Here is a 15,019-nt window from a genome sequence, read left to right as displayed (position 1 = left end):
CAAATGGATAAAATAAAATTGAAAAGGTGATGTTAAACATAGATCATAAATAACATCAGTTGCTCTCTATATTAAGTCAATTCCTCTAAGGGCCTCAAGAGAGCAGCATTTGCAAGTATGTATTTTGCTATAAATAATGTCATTTTAAACTACTTCGGTCTCTGTAGACGGTTGGGTTTAATTATAATAAAAAGATTTATTAAAGAGGGCATACAAAACATCAAATCACCAAGGAGCTGCTGCAAATACATATAGATTCAAGAAGTTTTGTTTCCATGTACGTGTGAATTTAAAGCACAAAAAAAAAAAAAATGCACACTGTACACTGTTGCCATACATACTTTTCATCCCATTACTGATTAGAGGCAAAAGGCAAAATAATGGAAATCTGAGGACACTGCACAGCAGGACAAACGGATTGTGCAAGATATATCCTCTCATCCAAAAACTCTATTAGGTTTCTGCTATCTGTTTTTTTTCTTTTCACTTTTGCCACTCTGAACTCTGCTTCTGGAATTTTTGACATGATATTTTAATTGGTTTGGTCATGCATGGTGGATGCAAAGTCAGATAGATTCGGAGCACTGACAGCATCACCAGATATCTGCACTGAGCTAACTGTGCCCCACCCCATGGTTTGGGTTACACAATGTAACACATGCACATGCAACACATACTGCCATCACTGCAGGCGCCACTAGATGGTATGTTGTACACATGTAAGAATGAAAAGAACAAAAGAAAAGTGGGTGTAGCATTTCATTCATGCAGGATGGGTCCGATATTCACCCCAAATTTCAAAACCATACATGCAGTCACATGATGTGGAGGTGCAGTGAAACAAACTATATATATATATACACCACCTAATAGAAAGTTGCAAACAATAATTTTATATAGTATGTAGGACATGTATATGCAAGTGTTGTATATATTGTATATATAATTGTGTAAAAAAAAAATCTTTTTTTACTTTGTGTTAATTACTGTATTAATAAGAAGAATTGTTAATAGTTTATTCAATTTTTTAATAATCATTCAGTAATAAATTGCAGAGCACAGACTATTGTCTTATTGGCATGCATGTACTCATAATTTTATAAGACATCTCAATAACACATCAATAATAGACGTAAACATGGCAGTTGTAGCTGTATTATGAAATGTTTTATAGGCTTAGTTGACAACTCTGTAAAATACACCAACAACTCTTTTAGACCCTTAAATGTCATAAATGTTGCCTATGTAATGAGCTGTTTTTCAGATCAACAAGTCCCAGAATCATGTAGCCTAGCGTTTGCAGGCAGAATGCTGAAGCAGTGGGTGGATTTGGATGTGTGTCAGTCTTGAAATGGTTAAATGAGCGGCGTCTCCACCCGATGCTGGCCAGACGCTGACGGCTGCAGGTGATGGTTCACTCCGCAGACCACGAGCATATTCCTAGGAAACACGGGAGTGGTGTCCAATCATACAGCTGCCAGTGAAGGTGCTTTTTCTACAAAGAAATCTTTAATTTACATTTATATCTGAGAGAAAACAAGCACATCGAAATTACTCTGCTGAGGGCAGTGCGCAAGCGCGTACGCTAAGATACAGGGAATTTCAACACTCGTGAAGGATTTCTTTCATCAGAAGGGACATTTAAAGGAAAGAGCATCGCTTGTTCTGATTTATAAAAAAGAAAAGAAAAAGATTTTATGCGTTGTGGTCCCCATTTCTGAATCGGTTCTCTTTATTCAAGCCCTCGCCTCGTCGTTATCGATCATGGCATGGCCCTGTATCACCAGGGCTTGCTGCATCAACCGCTTCTGGAGTGAGTTGGACAAAGGTGACATTGCAGTGCCTTTGGTATACACGAAGTATTCAGGTGTAGCCGATGTGCAACATCTGCATCCTCAGCCCAAGCCATTAATATCACAGAAGCCGGTCACCACAGAATCCCAGCCTGCCCATGGCGCTCACCAGGAGGCGTCGACCACAGCGACTCACGCCGCCGCTGATGCCGCAGCAGCATCATCTCAAGACGGCTCAGGCGCTTCTGTGATGCGCGAGGATTTCAAAGCCTGGAGTGTGCGTCCGGAACGAAGCTGCAAACCCAGAGACGAGTATCAGCTGTCAAAGGCCCCTTTCAACAACGTGACTCAGTACCAGAAAGATTATAAACCGTGGCCCATTCCGAAAAGAGATCATCCGTGGATTCCCAAACCCACTCCTGATGCACCTTGTAAGGCTGAGAGCAAGTTCTCCAAACAGGAGCAGGCCGCTGCTGAGGTTGAAACCGGTGTGGAAAAATGTGAGATTGAAGAAAAACAGCACGAAAAAGAGAGTAAAGAAAGGAGAAAGAAGGTAGACAAAAAAGAGCATGTGCCAGAGGGGATCAAAATGGAGCAAGATGTTGCAGTGGAGGGAAAGAGGAGGTCAGCTGCAGATGCTCTCAACAGACAGATTAAGGAGGAAGTCACATCTGGAAGTTCATATAGGTGGGCTAAATATATTACAAATCTGCTTCATTTTTATACAGTTAATAACTTGCTATATAATAATCCTGCTCCAATTGTTTGTTAGTGACATACAGTTCTTGCCATTTTAGAGAAACACATATTAGAATGAAATTATGAATTGGACAATATCTAGCTGTTTTGAGATAATGGGGATTGGCTGATTCCCGGCTAACAATTTCTGGTTCCTAACATCCTGGTAAGCTTAGTTTATGGATATAAAAATAAAACTAATAAAATACTATATGTAGGCCTATATGTTATAAATATAAACTTCAAGTAAATGTTAGATAAAACAGCCGTTCTTTTCATTTCAGGAGTTTTGTGTGCATCATTCTTTTGCGTTCATTTAATTGCATTAAGTATCTGCATTACTTTGTAATCATGTTTTCTTCATCACCATTTAAAGTGTCAGTATATTCTCATTTCAGCAGTGTCATTGGTTCTTAAAACTCATAAAACCCATACATATTAGCAGACAAGTATGTCCTAATTACTATGAATTGACAATGTACCCAAAATCAGCTCCCTTACTGGGGGCTTTAATTCTGTATTTGGGGGAACGAAACTTAGAGCTGGTCCTAAAAACCCTCATTTAATTATCCACCAATCTGATTACTGGGTACTTTTCTATTTTGACATTAAACTATGGTTCGGTATGTCAGATCACTGCTCTAATGTAGCCTCTGAAACAAAAGATCGATGAACCTTATCTAAGCACAAGATAGAGGGAAAGATTTAGATCCAGTTTTTGAAAATGTCCTCTCTGTGGGTGTCTACCCCAAAATATGCTGAGTCATTCTTGAGTTTTCAGATCATTTTGTGCACACGCACTCTGCATAAAGCTGTAATGCAACAGATGCACCTCAATGTCCCAATTAGTTTGCCCTGATTTCTTTACAAGGCGTCTGTTTTGGTTGAGTAATTATGCTGAATATTGACTTGACTCTATTTAAGTAGGTCAGAGCCTCAACATTAGATGCCATCTAAATAAAGAATATTGCCACATGGTTCTGATCTGTTTGTCAGGTTATTGGTTTTGGTCTTCAATGAACCACAAACCATTTTTGAATATATGTATAATTATTTAATCCTAAAATCAATTTACTAAATCTCTTTGTTTCTCTAGGACGGAGTTTAAGGCTTACAGTGATGTCAAACCAGTGAAACCCATCAAAGCGAAATCTCAGTACAAAATCTTAGTGGAGGAGAAGACCAGCCTGGAGACCAGTTACAGTGCAACCTTTAAAGGAGAGCAGGGCAAACCTCAGGCCACAGATAACAAGCTGCTGGAGCGCCGTCGGATACGAAGCCTGTACAGTGAACCAAGCAAGGTAGGATGCGTTCTCAGGTCACCAGTTTATGACCTATATTACCCTGTTTTATTACCAAAATGATGAAATGAATAATTTCAGATATGAGGGTAATCATTAGAAACTTAATTTCACTGTGAGTCATGAAATGTTAATGCAAGAGTGTGATTTTTTTTTCTGAAATATTTAATTTATATAGGGCTCCAACATCTTTCAATCTAATGCTGTCAGTTCAGAGATAGCAGTTCTGTCTTAAAAGGACAGTTCATTCCATGCAGTGTTTTATTTATTTGTAAACAATTAAAGTTATTTTCATGTTTACAGGTTTTAGTTTAAGTAGTTTTACGTGCTTGTCAGTTTTTATGAGTTTTTGTGTGTTTATATATATTTTATGTTTATATATATAGGAAAAATAAAATAAAAAGATAAAAAGACTATAAACTAAAACATTCCATGCAGTGCTATTTTAGTATTATTTGTAATCTGTTATTGTTAGTTTTCATGTTTTCAGATTTTAGTCAAATTTTACGTGCTTGTCATTTTTATTAATATTTTTTTGTTTCAATTTTAGTTTTAGTAATTTTAGTATTTCATTTTATATTTAAGTTAGTTGCCGACGCAGATTTTCTCATATATTTATGTTAAAAATATTCATCTAATATTTTTATTTTATTTTTTTAATTAATAAAAAATAAATAAAAAGTTGACTTTATAATAACACTGACTGCATGACTTATTTTCTTAGAAGATGAATTGATTTGGTAGCTATTTGCCATGGAGTTAATGTAAAAATGTAATAAAGATTTGCTAAAAATGAACTCGTCTTCAGGCCATCCAAGATGTTTGTTTCTTCATCAGAACAGATTTAAAAAATTTAGCATGACATCACTTGCTCACCAATGGATCCTCTGCAGTGAATGGGTGCCGTCAGAATGAGAGTCCAAAAAGCTGATAAAAACATCACAATAATCCACAAGCAATTCACATTACTCCAGTCCATCGATGATTTGTGAAGTGAAAAGCATTTGTAAGAAACTTTCTCCAAATATGTTCCAAGAAAAAAAAAAAAAAAAAAAAAAAAGGTTTAAATCATGGTTGGCCTATGAGTGAGTAAATGTTAAATTTTTGTTGAAGTATTTCTTTAAAAGAATGATTTTTTTCATGGATCAGACATCAGATGCTTTTTTTACAGAAATCTCTTCAATTAGAACATTAAAAAAATGACGTGAAGAATTAAGATTTTTAGATTAAGGTTTCTGTTTTGAATAGTACATTCTTCAGAATGTCTTTATGTGTCTTCCACAGAAGAAAGAAATACGGGTTTGGAATGAGGATGAATAAATAATAGAATTTTCATTTTTTTCCCAAATCACTCCTTTCAGTGTAAAAGCAAATATGTTGAAACAAGGTGCAAGTGATGTGTTGATGTAGCCCCTCCCTCTCTCACTCTCATAGGACCGTTCTGACAGTGACAGCAGCTCTGTTCTGTAGTCAGGTGTGTTCATTGATTCTTTTGGACAGCATGGATCTAGATTTTTTCACCATACGGCTGCACCATCACGGCGATCCTCAGTGGGACAGAATCTGATTAAATCCTCTTCACAATGAGGATTTTCCGAACACTATGCACATTATTTATTTATTTATTTTTGCATGAAACAATAGTATCTTCACTATCAAGAGGGGCTCTGTTTGGCTTCTACTGTAACTGAATACAAATTATTTCCGCAAGGTTACTTGCTTCAGAAACTTGGAGCAGAAGTGGTTGTGTGCCAAAAGATTCTAAAGGGTTGCACTCCATTAGTATAAGCTCACACTAATCACTGCGATCATGCTATTGTGCAAGGCATTTGACTGAAGCATTGGTAAAATATGGAAACCTTGCAAAATAGCTGAAATCTTCTATAATTGGAAAGTAGAGGTAAAATAGTCACATACTGTTTATGTTATATATAAACCTTTGTGACACATCTTAATAGCTTGCTTTAAAGGGCTTGGCTTAGATCCAAGCTGCCATTGAAAACTAACTACATCTCTTTTTTTGAGTATGCAGAACAAATCACCTTTTGTTTTGAACACATCATTTGCATTTAGCACATTAAATAAGGCCCGAAAATCACATCCTAATGTGTATTTCTGTCATGAGATACTAACTTGGATGCCACAGTACTAATTGAAACATGATTCACATTTTCAGAATGATATTATTGACATCATTTTAAATGTACAGTTTGCACTGGAGGGCCAGTGATTGTGTTTCTACTGTAAATTACACACTTTTCCTGTTTATTTATTTGTTTATTTAACTGTAGGGCACTCAGAAGGTCTGAGTGCTTACCATAAAGGTTTGTGGGTAAAAATGACAATACACTGCTGTTCAAAATTTGAAGTCTGTAATATTTTGAACGAAGGTTGCATTTATTTGATCAAAAATACAGAAAAAAACGGTAATATTGTAAAATATTATTATTATTCAAAGTGATTGTTTTCTATTTAAAATGCAAAATTGCAATGCAATTTATTTCTGTGATGGCAAAGTTGAATTTTCAGCAGCCAGTCTTCAGTGTTCAGTGTCACATGATCCTTCGGAAATCATTCTAATGATTTATTTTTTCAGGATTATTCGATTAATAGAAAGTCCAAAAGAGCAGCATTTATTCAAAATAGAAATCTTTCGTAAAAATTATTTTTGAAAAGTCACTTTTGATCAATTTATTGTGTCCTTGCAGAATAAAAGTCTTTCAATAAAAAAAGAAATATTATTGACGCCAAATTTTGGAATTGTAGTGTATATGGTATAAGTAATAAACAATTGTTATGTTTATGTTTATTTTTAAAAACAAACAGGAACAGTAAAATGTATGATATGATATAATATATTTATAGGTAAAAATTGATAGCCTGAAAATTGATGAACTGTAAGTCGCTTTGGATAAAAGCGTCTGCTAAATGCATAAACTAAATTAAATTTTTACATTTAATTTAAACTTAATATAATATATATGACAGTTAAATATTTAATAGACATTTATTCATCTGTGTTGTTTTGCAGTTTTGAATAATGCACCAAATGTCCCAATTTTTGTTCCTGTAGGCGGAGAGGCATAATATATCACTTTCCAAGCCAAAAAAGACAACAAGCCATAGCAAAACAGTGAAAAAAGCAAAGGAGAAGCCAATCGCTGGGAGTCAAGCTGCCAAGAAGAAAACCTCAGTGAGCAACCAGGAGCCAAAGCCAGAGGGAGGGGTCACCAAGAAAAGCAAAGAAATGATCAACAGACTAGCCGAGGCAAAAGATTAAGTGCACTTTTGTGTTTGGGGGGGTTGAGGAGGCTATAATAAAGAACAGAGGACTCTCATCCCCTTGTTCATGACCTTACTATAGTGGCCTGACTCTGATGGTGTTGTTACCTACGTATTGTAGTGGATCAAGGCTTATCTGCTTGATTTGTCTTGACTGTGTGGCCACTGTCCAGTCTATAATGAATCTATCTTTGCTTTTGCCCTGCGTCTTCTCCCTTTCCATATACATCAATAGCTTTCCCTGTGGCAAAGATGATTCACGAATCCCTGTTGCATGCTGCCTCTGAGCAAATGGCAATAGCCTTATAATATAAGCTAAGGTTTTTGCTTTATCTTGCATTGAAAGATATTTACTGCAAACAATAATGTTCTTTTCTTTCAAGCAATCTAATGTGATACAGACTTCATTTAAAGTATATGGACCACTCTAATTAGATGCACCAATAGCATTTCTCAAACACTAAGATGTAATATTTGTCACCACACAGCTGGATTATAACAATGTCTTATTCCTCACAATCAACAGCGAACACAAGAACGTCTTAACATCTCAAACTGCATGTTTAAAGATTGTGTGACACCTGAAATTAGCAGTTAGGAGCCTTACGAGTGCTCAAAAGCACCATGTTTATCAAATCCAGCTTTACTTTTTGAGTATTTCAGTTCTTTTGACACCAGTGGCAGTCATTTTTAAACAAATTGAGGCATGGTCACTCTTAAAGCTTTATTGTTACCTTGTAGTGTAGAGCATTATGCTATGGAGACCTATTTACGCTTAGCTTGCTTTGCTAAAGCATCGTTCAAATGTGCTCTCATATGCATCTTTCTATCTAATAAGAGAATTTGCTGATGTAAACTTAAAACTGCCTACGTTCCTTGCGTATGCTGTAAAATGGATGATTGAATTGGGAAGAATGCTGCTAAGCATACAGCTGAGGTCCATGTGATTGACAGACAGAAGCGTGCTTTATAGTCATCTGTATGTTAATCATCATTCTGACCTGATCTGGTCTGGACCGGTGAGAGCCCTCTCAGAGTAAATCTACAGCCTCTTGGTCCCGAGCTCCTCCTGGGTTGTCCTACACGTGCTGTGCACAGCATTCTAGGTGCTATCCTCAAGCTATGCTTTCCGTAACAGTAGTGCCTGTATACTGAGCAACATAGGACCATCAGATTTCCAACTGGTAATTCTAAGTGTGATGTGTTTGTGTTGTGAGCTTGCATTGAATGAAATTAATTAAAATCATTAAAGCAATATACTGGCGATTTGATTTGTTACTTTGAACCATTGACCCTTAAGGTTGAACATTCTCAAGACATTGTGTTTTTAATGGAAATTTGCCTTGTGCAACACATCTTTTGATAGAACAAAAAAATTAAACCATATCTATCTATCTGTCTGTCTGTCTGTCTGTCTGTCTATCTATCTACAGTATCTATCTACAGTATCTATCTATCTATCTATCTATCTATCTATCTATCTATCTATCTATCTATCTATCTATCTATCTATCTATCTATCTATCTATCTATCTGTGGTTAAGGTATGATGTGGGAAAAAAATGTCCCCATAAGGATATCAAAACCTGATATTTGAAAATGTTTAAAAAATCAAGTTTAAGTTTCAGTGAAGTTTGTGTTTGTTAGGAATAAAATATCCTAGAATATAAAGTTTGTACAGTATAAAAATCATTACATCTATGGAAAGTCCCCATTAAACATGGAGACACAGTGTGCATGTGTGCACGCTTACACTGAATGATATGGAATCAAGGCTGATATCAGCTCCAAGTGCTTAACAGAAAATGTATACTGTAGAGCAGGAAATATATTTGGTTCTGAAAAAGGGGTTATTTGACTTGAGAACCTTTTTTTAGATTTGAATCAAGCAAAATAGAGAAAAACTGATCCACAAATTTTTTTAAGGAGACAAAATAAACTCTTATGTAATGCTATTAATAAAACAAGAAGCATTTCACACTTTAAACACACAATTCAGGATGGTGGTACTGCCAGAGAGAGAGAGAGAGAGAGAGAGAGAGAGAGAGAGAGAGAGAGAGAGAGAGAGAGAGAGAGAGAGAGAGAGAGAGAGAGAACATTGTAGATGCAGTGGACTCCAAGCAGCGACTCAGTCGTCCTCACAAAATACAATAAATAATTCAAGTATCAGGCTCTGCATAGTGCTGGCTAATTCAAGTTACTGCACGAATACTGTTTGGGTGTGGTACAGTGAAAATGAACAATATGGGACAATGTAGCTTCCTAGTAAAAATGTGAAACGCATAAATGAAACTGTTAATGTATAGCTCACTGAAATTTACAACATCACAGCTCTAAAGTCAGAGAACAACATAAAAATTTTACATTCTTAAATCCAGCTACTTCTCATCATATCTGAATGAAGATTATAACGAATAGTCTACCCCTTATCATCAATCTTTTCAATATTTGAAAACATGTCCTCACGTGCCCTCCAGTGGTTATTGCGAGTGCTGTTATTTTGAGTGCATTTCCTCCACTTGTATTTCTATTTTGAAACACAGGCTTAAATGAAACCAATTCAAATATAACTATTGATTATATTCAATTTAACATCATACCAATAACAAAAGTAGAACATTTAATTTTGGGTTTATGAGCTGCCTAATAACTGTAGAATTTTAAATATAGTTACTTAATAAGTTTCTTCTTGTTCTGTCCCACATGCATTCAAATATATTGTTAATTCACTTCCACACAGTTGTAAAACTATATTTACTTTCCTCTTTTCAAAATTTCCCACGTCAATAGAAAGTTTCAGACGGGCTTTTATTTTGTCTGTGACACGGAAATACACGTCACGACCTTCTCCGTCCTGTCACACAAACAAATTACCCGCGTTCCTGTCTCTCAACCGGCCTCAACCTACATGAAGTTTGAGGTCATTTAATTTCCCGAACAGTGGAGCAGTTTTAAAGAACATAGTCCAGTTGCTCAATATATTTTAAGACTATATGAATTTCCCTTTACCTTAACGCCTAAATGTGTGTGCGCGCGCTTCTGAGCCTCGACCAGTTAAAAAAAAACTAGCAAGTGTTCCTCAAAGCAGCTGACTCTTTAACATCAGAGTAAGTGATTTTAATCATTCATAATCTCTCTGGCAGTATCAGGGTATTGTTTTGAGCTTTGTTAGCTTGTGTTTGGTGAAGTAAACAACCAGCCCTCAACATTACGAGATTGTTTACATCTCACGAGCTGTCTGTCTTTTAGCTGTTTTAAAGACACGTTTAGAGGGATGTCATTGCCAAATGCAATATCATCTGTATTTATGTAGTTGTATGCTTTATGCTTTCTCAAAGGTTAAGATGGCAAAAAGAAAAAATGTCTCTAAAATAGTGGTGGCATGCGAGTGGGCTTCATGCACTTTCAAGAGTCAAAGCACGGAGGAGTTGAGTGATCATATGTCCCTACATCTGAAGGAGCATCTTGGGGACGGAGATGCCATGGAGGAGCTGGGTAGGATATTGTAATGCATGCATAAATAGATGAATGAGGCAGATCTTTAATGCAATGTCTATGGCAACATATATTAAGATGGTTGTGTTTGACATCATGTCTCTTATAGAGGATTATCCGTGTCTGTGGAGGGGCTGTGAGTTTCTGGCAATGGGAAACCAAAGTGAGCTGATCGCTCATGCCCATTTCCACATCTTCCACAGCAAGCTGAAATACATTGGCGCTCAGCTCCTTGAATCCCACCCTGAACTGCCTAGCTGCACTCAGGATCTCCACAGCAGCAGTCTAGTCCCTGATGTCTCTGAGGGGTTCGTCTGTCAGTGGCAGCACTGTGATGTTAGTATTGGAGCATGATGACTTCTGTTTTACTTTAACCCGAAAAGTGACATTTTGCTATCACTTGCTCCCCAATGGGTCCTCTGCATTAAATGGGTGCTGTCAGAATGAGAGTCCAAACAACTGATTAAAACATCACAATAGTCCACAAGTAATCATCCATAATATTGATTTCTCAAGTGAAAAAGTCGGTCTTGGTTGAAATTTATTCAATAAATATCCACAGATTAAGCATAGTTTACAAACAAATACAGTTATAAATAAATATGTTGTCATTAAAAGAACAACAGAGGATGGACTTTTTCACTGCGCCCAATTCTATTATGGATTATGGACAGATCATTTGGCCAGAATGGGTGGTTTTAAGATAAAGATGAATTTGTCATTTTCACAGCACTCTTTCACTGCAATGGATACATTTTGTGAGCAAGTGATGTATTCATAAATATCTCCAAATCTGTTTCAACGACGAAGCAAACTCATCTACATCTTAGAGTGAATTTTCAGCAAATTAAAATTTTTGGTTGAGATATTCATTTAAATTAGACTAGACGTTATATAATGAGCGTGTCTGTTTTTTTTTTTTTGCTTTATCAGAGTTCCTTTAATAACCCTGAGTGGTTCTACCGTCATGTTGACATGCACACAGACTGCACTGAGCTCCAGCCGCTTCCTGATCGACAACAGGCTCTCTTCTGCAGCTGGTCAGGTAAGCACTTTCTGCAAAACAGGAATGTTTCACCAGTGTTTATAATGCTCCTATATGAGATGCTTTTGCTATTTTTACAGGCTGTGATGCTTTTTTTAAGATCAAGTACCGTCTACGTGAGCATCTGCGCAGTCATACACAGGAGCGGCTGGTCGCTTGCCCCACCTGCGGCTGTATGTTCTCCAGCAATACTAAGTTCTTTGACCATATCCAGAGACAAGCAGAACCAGAAGGTCAGTTTATTTCAAATAGTTTCTCTTCACTCGCTCGCTGACAAAACAGCAACTCTGATGTTTAAGAATGTCCATGAAATGTCTCTAATTCTGTAGTTGTTCCATAAATATGTTTTATTGCAGATTCTCTAACATGTGGACATTGTGACAAAGCATTCGCCAACGAGAGGCTGCTGAGAGACCATGTTCGTCAACATGGTGAGTTTTGAGATTGGGATACACAATACATCAATACCATATCAGTTACTGGCTGATATTGGAGATTTAAGATTTTTGGATATTAAATGATGCATGCTCCTTTTACATTACAATATAATTTTCATTATAATGTTATAATTCTAAATTCATTTGTAGAAATATAAAATATATATTCTATATTCTTTATTTATTTATTTTGGCCAAATAGTACTATGGAATTTTAATATCAGGCATAGCATGAAAATCATTATCAGATTATGATATTAGCCAGAATGTGATGCATCCCTCAATTTCGGATGCTTTTAAAAAGAATGACATCTTCTGAAAAACAGTATTGTTCTTTATAGATGCTTTATGCTATGTTAAGTATATACTATTTATATACTGCTGTATTCAGTACAGATTGTTTCAAAGCAGCGCAGTAATAACACAGTAATTTTATTATGAAAGAAAATATAGAAAGAAAGAAAAGACGAAATCAAACAAAGCAAAAACTGCTGAACTTCCTCAAAAATTATTGGAAATACTGAAGATAGACATGTAAAAAAAACAATATTACTTTATAAACCAGATTGAAAATAACAGTATTAATAGTCTTTATTTAGCTCCATTTAGTTTTGTTCTCATTCAGTAGTGTCAGTGCAATGTTACTGATTATTAAGTGTCTTTTATACCTATAAAGCTATCTCAGTTTCTTTTTTCTTTTTTTTTAAGTGAATCATATAAAATGTCCTCTCTGTGACATGACGTGCACGTCCCTTTCCACCTTGAAGATCCATATCAAATTCCGTCACTGCGATGAGAGGCCCTTCCCGTGTGACTTCTGTGAGAGCAGGTGGCTGCCGAGAGTTTTCGTACTGTCCACATACACTCAGTGACTGAAGAAGTACTGAAGAATATATTGCTTACATTTTATGGTTTATCTACTTACCTTTAGCTTCAAGAACCAGCATGATCTGCGGAGACACATGGAAACTCACAATGAGGGAGCAGCATACCACTGCACAGTAGAGGGCTGTGGATACTCTTCACGCATGGCCCACACCATGAGCCAGCACTTTAAACGAGTACATGAGGTCAGCCAGCAGAGGGTGCAGTAACCTCAGCCATGATTCATATATAAAGGAACGTTTTTGAGTTGAGCTATACTCATAGCATTTGGATTATTACAGAAAATAATTCTGACACATCTATACAGAACTATGAAACTAGCTTGATATAATTGTTTACCGATCTTGTCTGTGCTAAGACTGAATCATGCCGGCAACACAAAATACTTTTTAGTTTTTTATAATTTCCAGTGTATGCACCTGTACAGCTCAAATCAAAATATTTTTCACTTATTACATGTCTTTAATAATAAACTTTGCATTTTTTTTTTACAAACACACACACATATATATGTGTTATATATATACATGTATGTATGTGTATATATATATATATATATATTATTTAAAATATATTTTACATTTTTCATATTGTGTAAACTGTCAAAAATATTAGTAGTTTATAGTTTATATTAGTAGTTTTATATACACAAAAGTTTTTTTCTTTTTTAGTACCTCATGGCGATAATGTTGTAGTTAGTATTTTAAGTTAAGATTTTAATATATTTTTTTTTTATTTGTTTTAATTGTAAATATCTGTACTTTTTTTGTTGTTATTTTAGTACATCAAGTTCAACTAAAAATGTTGCACTGACAATTACCGTAGTTGGAGTTATAATAAAACTTAAATCTTAGTTAACTATTAGTAATGTCATAAAATAACATGCATGAAAACTGTCTGCAGCAGAACGACATGGTTCCAAGATATAAATGTCACCTTTGTGACAAGACCTTCTCTTGGTGTTACACACTCACCCTCCACCTTCGAAAGAAGCATCAACTCAAATGGCCATCTGGACATTCCCGTTTTAGGTATGCAATTAATAGTATCTTAACATGTAATTAGTTGCTTCTGAGCTGTTAATTTGCCTTCACATACTAAAAATTGCTTGTTGAACAGGTACAAGAAGGACGAGGATGGGTATCTGCGGCTCAACATGGTGCGTTATGAGACTGTAGAGGTTACGGAAGAGTTGATCAAAAACATGGCTGTAAAGCGCACCCCTCGCAAGGTCTCTGGTTCAACCAGTCACTCCAAGGAACCCATGCTGCATCCCGACAGCGGAAATAGCACTCCCCAACACTCTTCCTCACCCTCCTCTCCTTCCTCATCATCTTCAACTTCAGAGCTCCTGGAGGGAACTGACAGCAGTGGATTTAAAGGCGATGAAACATCTGTGTATTGTGTGTTGAACACTGTGACTGAGGTCAGTGGGGATCCAGAAGAAGTGGCCCAACCTGGTGGGCCATCAGTGGCTGTTAGAGCTCTGGCTGCAGTGGCTAGAGGTCTAGGAATGGATGTGGTGTAATCTAATAGCTATCAAATGCAGTTGTTATCAGAGATAACCCGTGTAAGAATACACAACCTGTTTAACCTCCATAGATTAAACATTTACATTAGATCAATGTTTTATTAACTTGTATACAAAGCTAAAGGTTGATTTTTTTTTTAAGCATTTTAAAGTTTTTACATGATCTCAGGTGTCTAATAGATATTTGTTCTCCATGTAGCACTATGGCTGTTTTTTTTTTTACACATAAATGTTACCTTTGATAATTTTAGCTCTACATTTTAAAACATTGATTTTTTTTTTAAACATTTTTTTTTATAAATGACCAGGAACAATAAGATACATTTTTGAGCCAAGGTAAGTAGGTAACATCTAATTTATTTGTGTTGATACTTGTTGAATATTTTGCATATTGTGCTGTATTATGATTCCATTGTTGCCTTGCTATAGTTGTAAATATGTGTATTTTTTAAGTTTCCTTTAGTTTCAAATATATTGTTAACATTCAGAAAGCACAAGTCATTATTTTTCCT

The 15,019-nt window shown here is 35.9% G+C and overlaps 2 protein-coding genes across 4 annotated transcripts; both read left to right on the top strand.

Annotated features, from left to right (window-relative positions):
- Positions 1-1,314: 1,314 nt before the first annotated feature.
- Positions 1,315-8,369, top strand: LOC132108067 (microtubule-associated protein 6-like). The gene is made up of 3 exons (XM_059514546.1): positions 1,315-2,480; positions 3,628-3,849; positions 6,914-8,369. Exons 1-3 carry the CDS (start codon positions 1,765-1,767, stop codon positions 7,110-7,112), a joined length of 1,137 nt encoding a protein of 378 aa, XP_059370529.1. The 5' UTR covers positions 1,315-1,764; the 3' UTR covers positions 7,113-8,369.
- Positions 6,250-15,004, top strand: LOC132108066 (histone H4 transcription factor-like). Of its 3 annotated transcripts, XM_059514544.1 has the most exons (11): positions 6,250-6,259; positions 10,178-10,221; positions 10,453-10,609; positions 10,719-10,945; positions 11,543-11,654; positions 11,735-11,887; positions 12,011-12,085; positions 12,800-12,920; positions 13,023-13,161; positions 13,880-14,007; positions 14,096-15,004. In XM_059514544.1, exons 3-11 carry the CDS (start codon positions 10,459-10,461, stop codon positions 14,502-14,504), a joined length of 1,515 nt encoding a protein of 504 aa, XP_059370527.1. In that variant the 5' UTR covers positions 6,250-6,259; positions 10,178-10,221; positions 10,453-10,458; the 3' UTR covers positions 14,505-15,004. The 3 variants fall into 3 exon arrangements, with proteins under 3 accessions (XP_059370527.1, XP_059370528.1, XP_059370526.1); XM_059514545.1 differs by lacking the exon at positions 6,250-6,259 and having other exon boundaries at positions 9,947-10,221; positions 13,883-14,007; XM_059514543.1 differs by lacking the exon at positions 6,250-6,259 and having other exon boundaries at positions 9,947-10,221.
- The last annotated feature ends 15 nt before the right edge of the window (positions 15,005-15,019 follow it).

Source organism: Carassius carassius, chromosome 28 (assembly GCF_963082965.1).
Source record: "Carassius carassius chromosome 28, fCarCar2.1, whole genome shotgun sequence".
NCBI lineage: Eukaryota > Metazoa > Chordata > Actinopteri > Cypriniformes > Cyprinidae > Carassius > Carassius carassius.
Note: the sequence above shows the minus strand (reverse complement) of the source record. Positions and strands in the feature narration are given on the sequence as shown.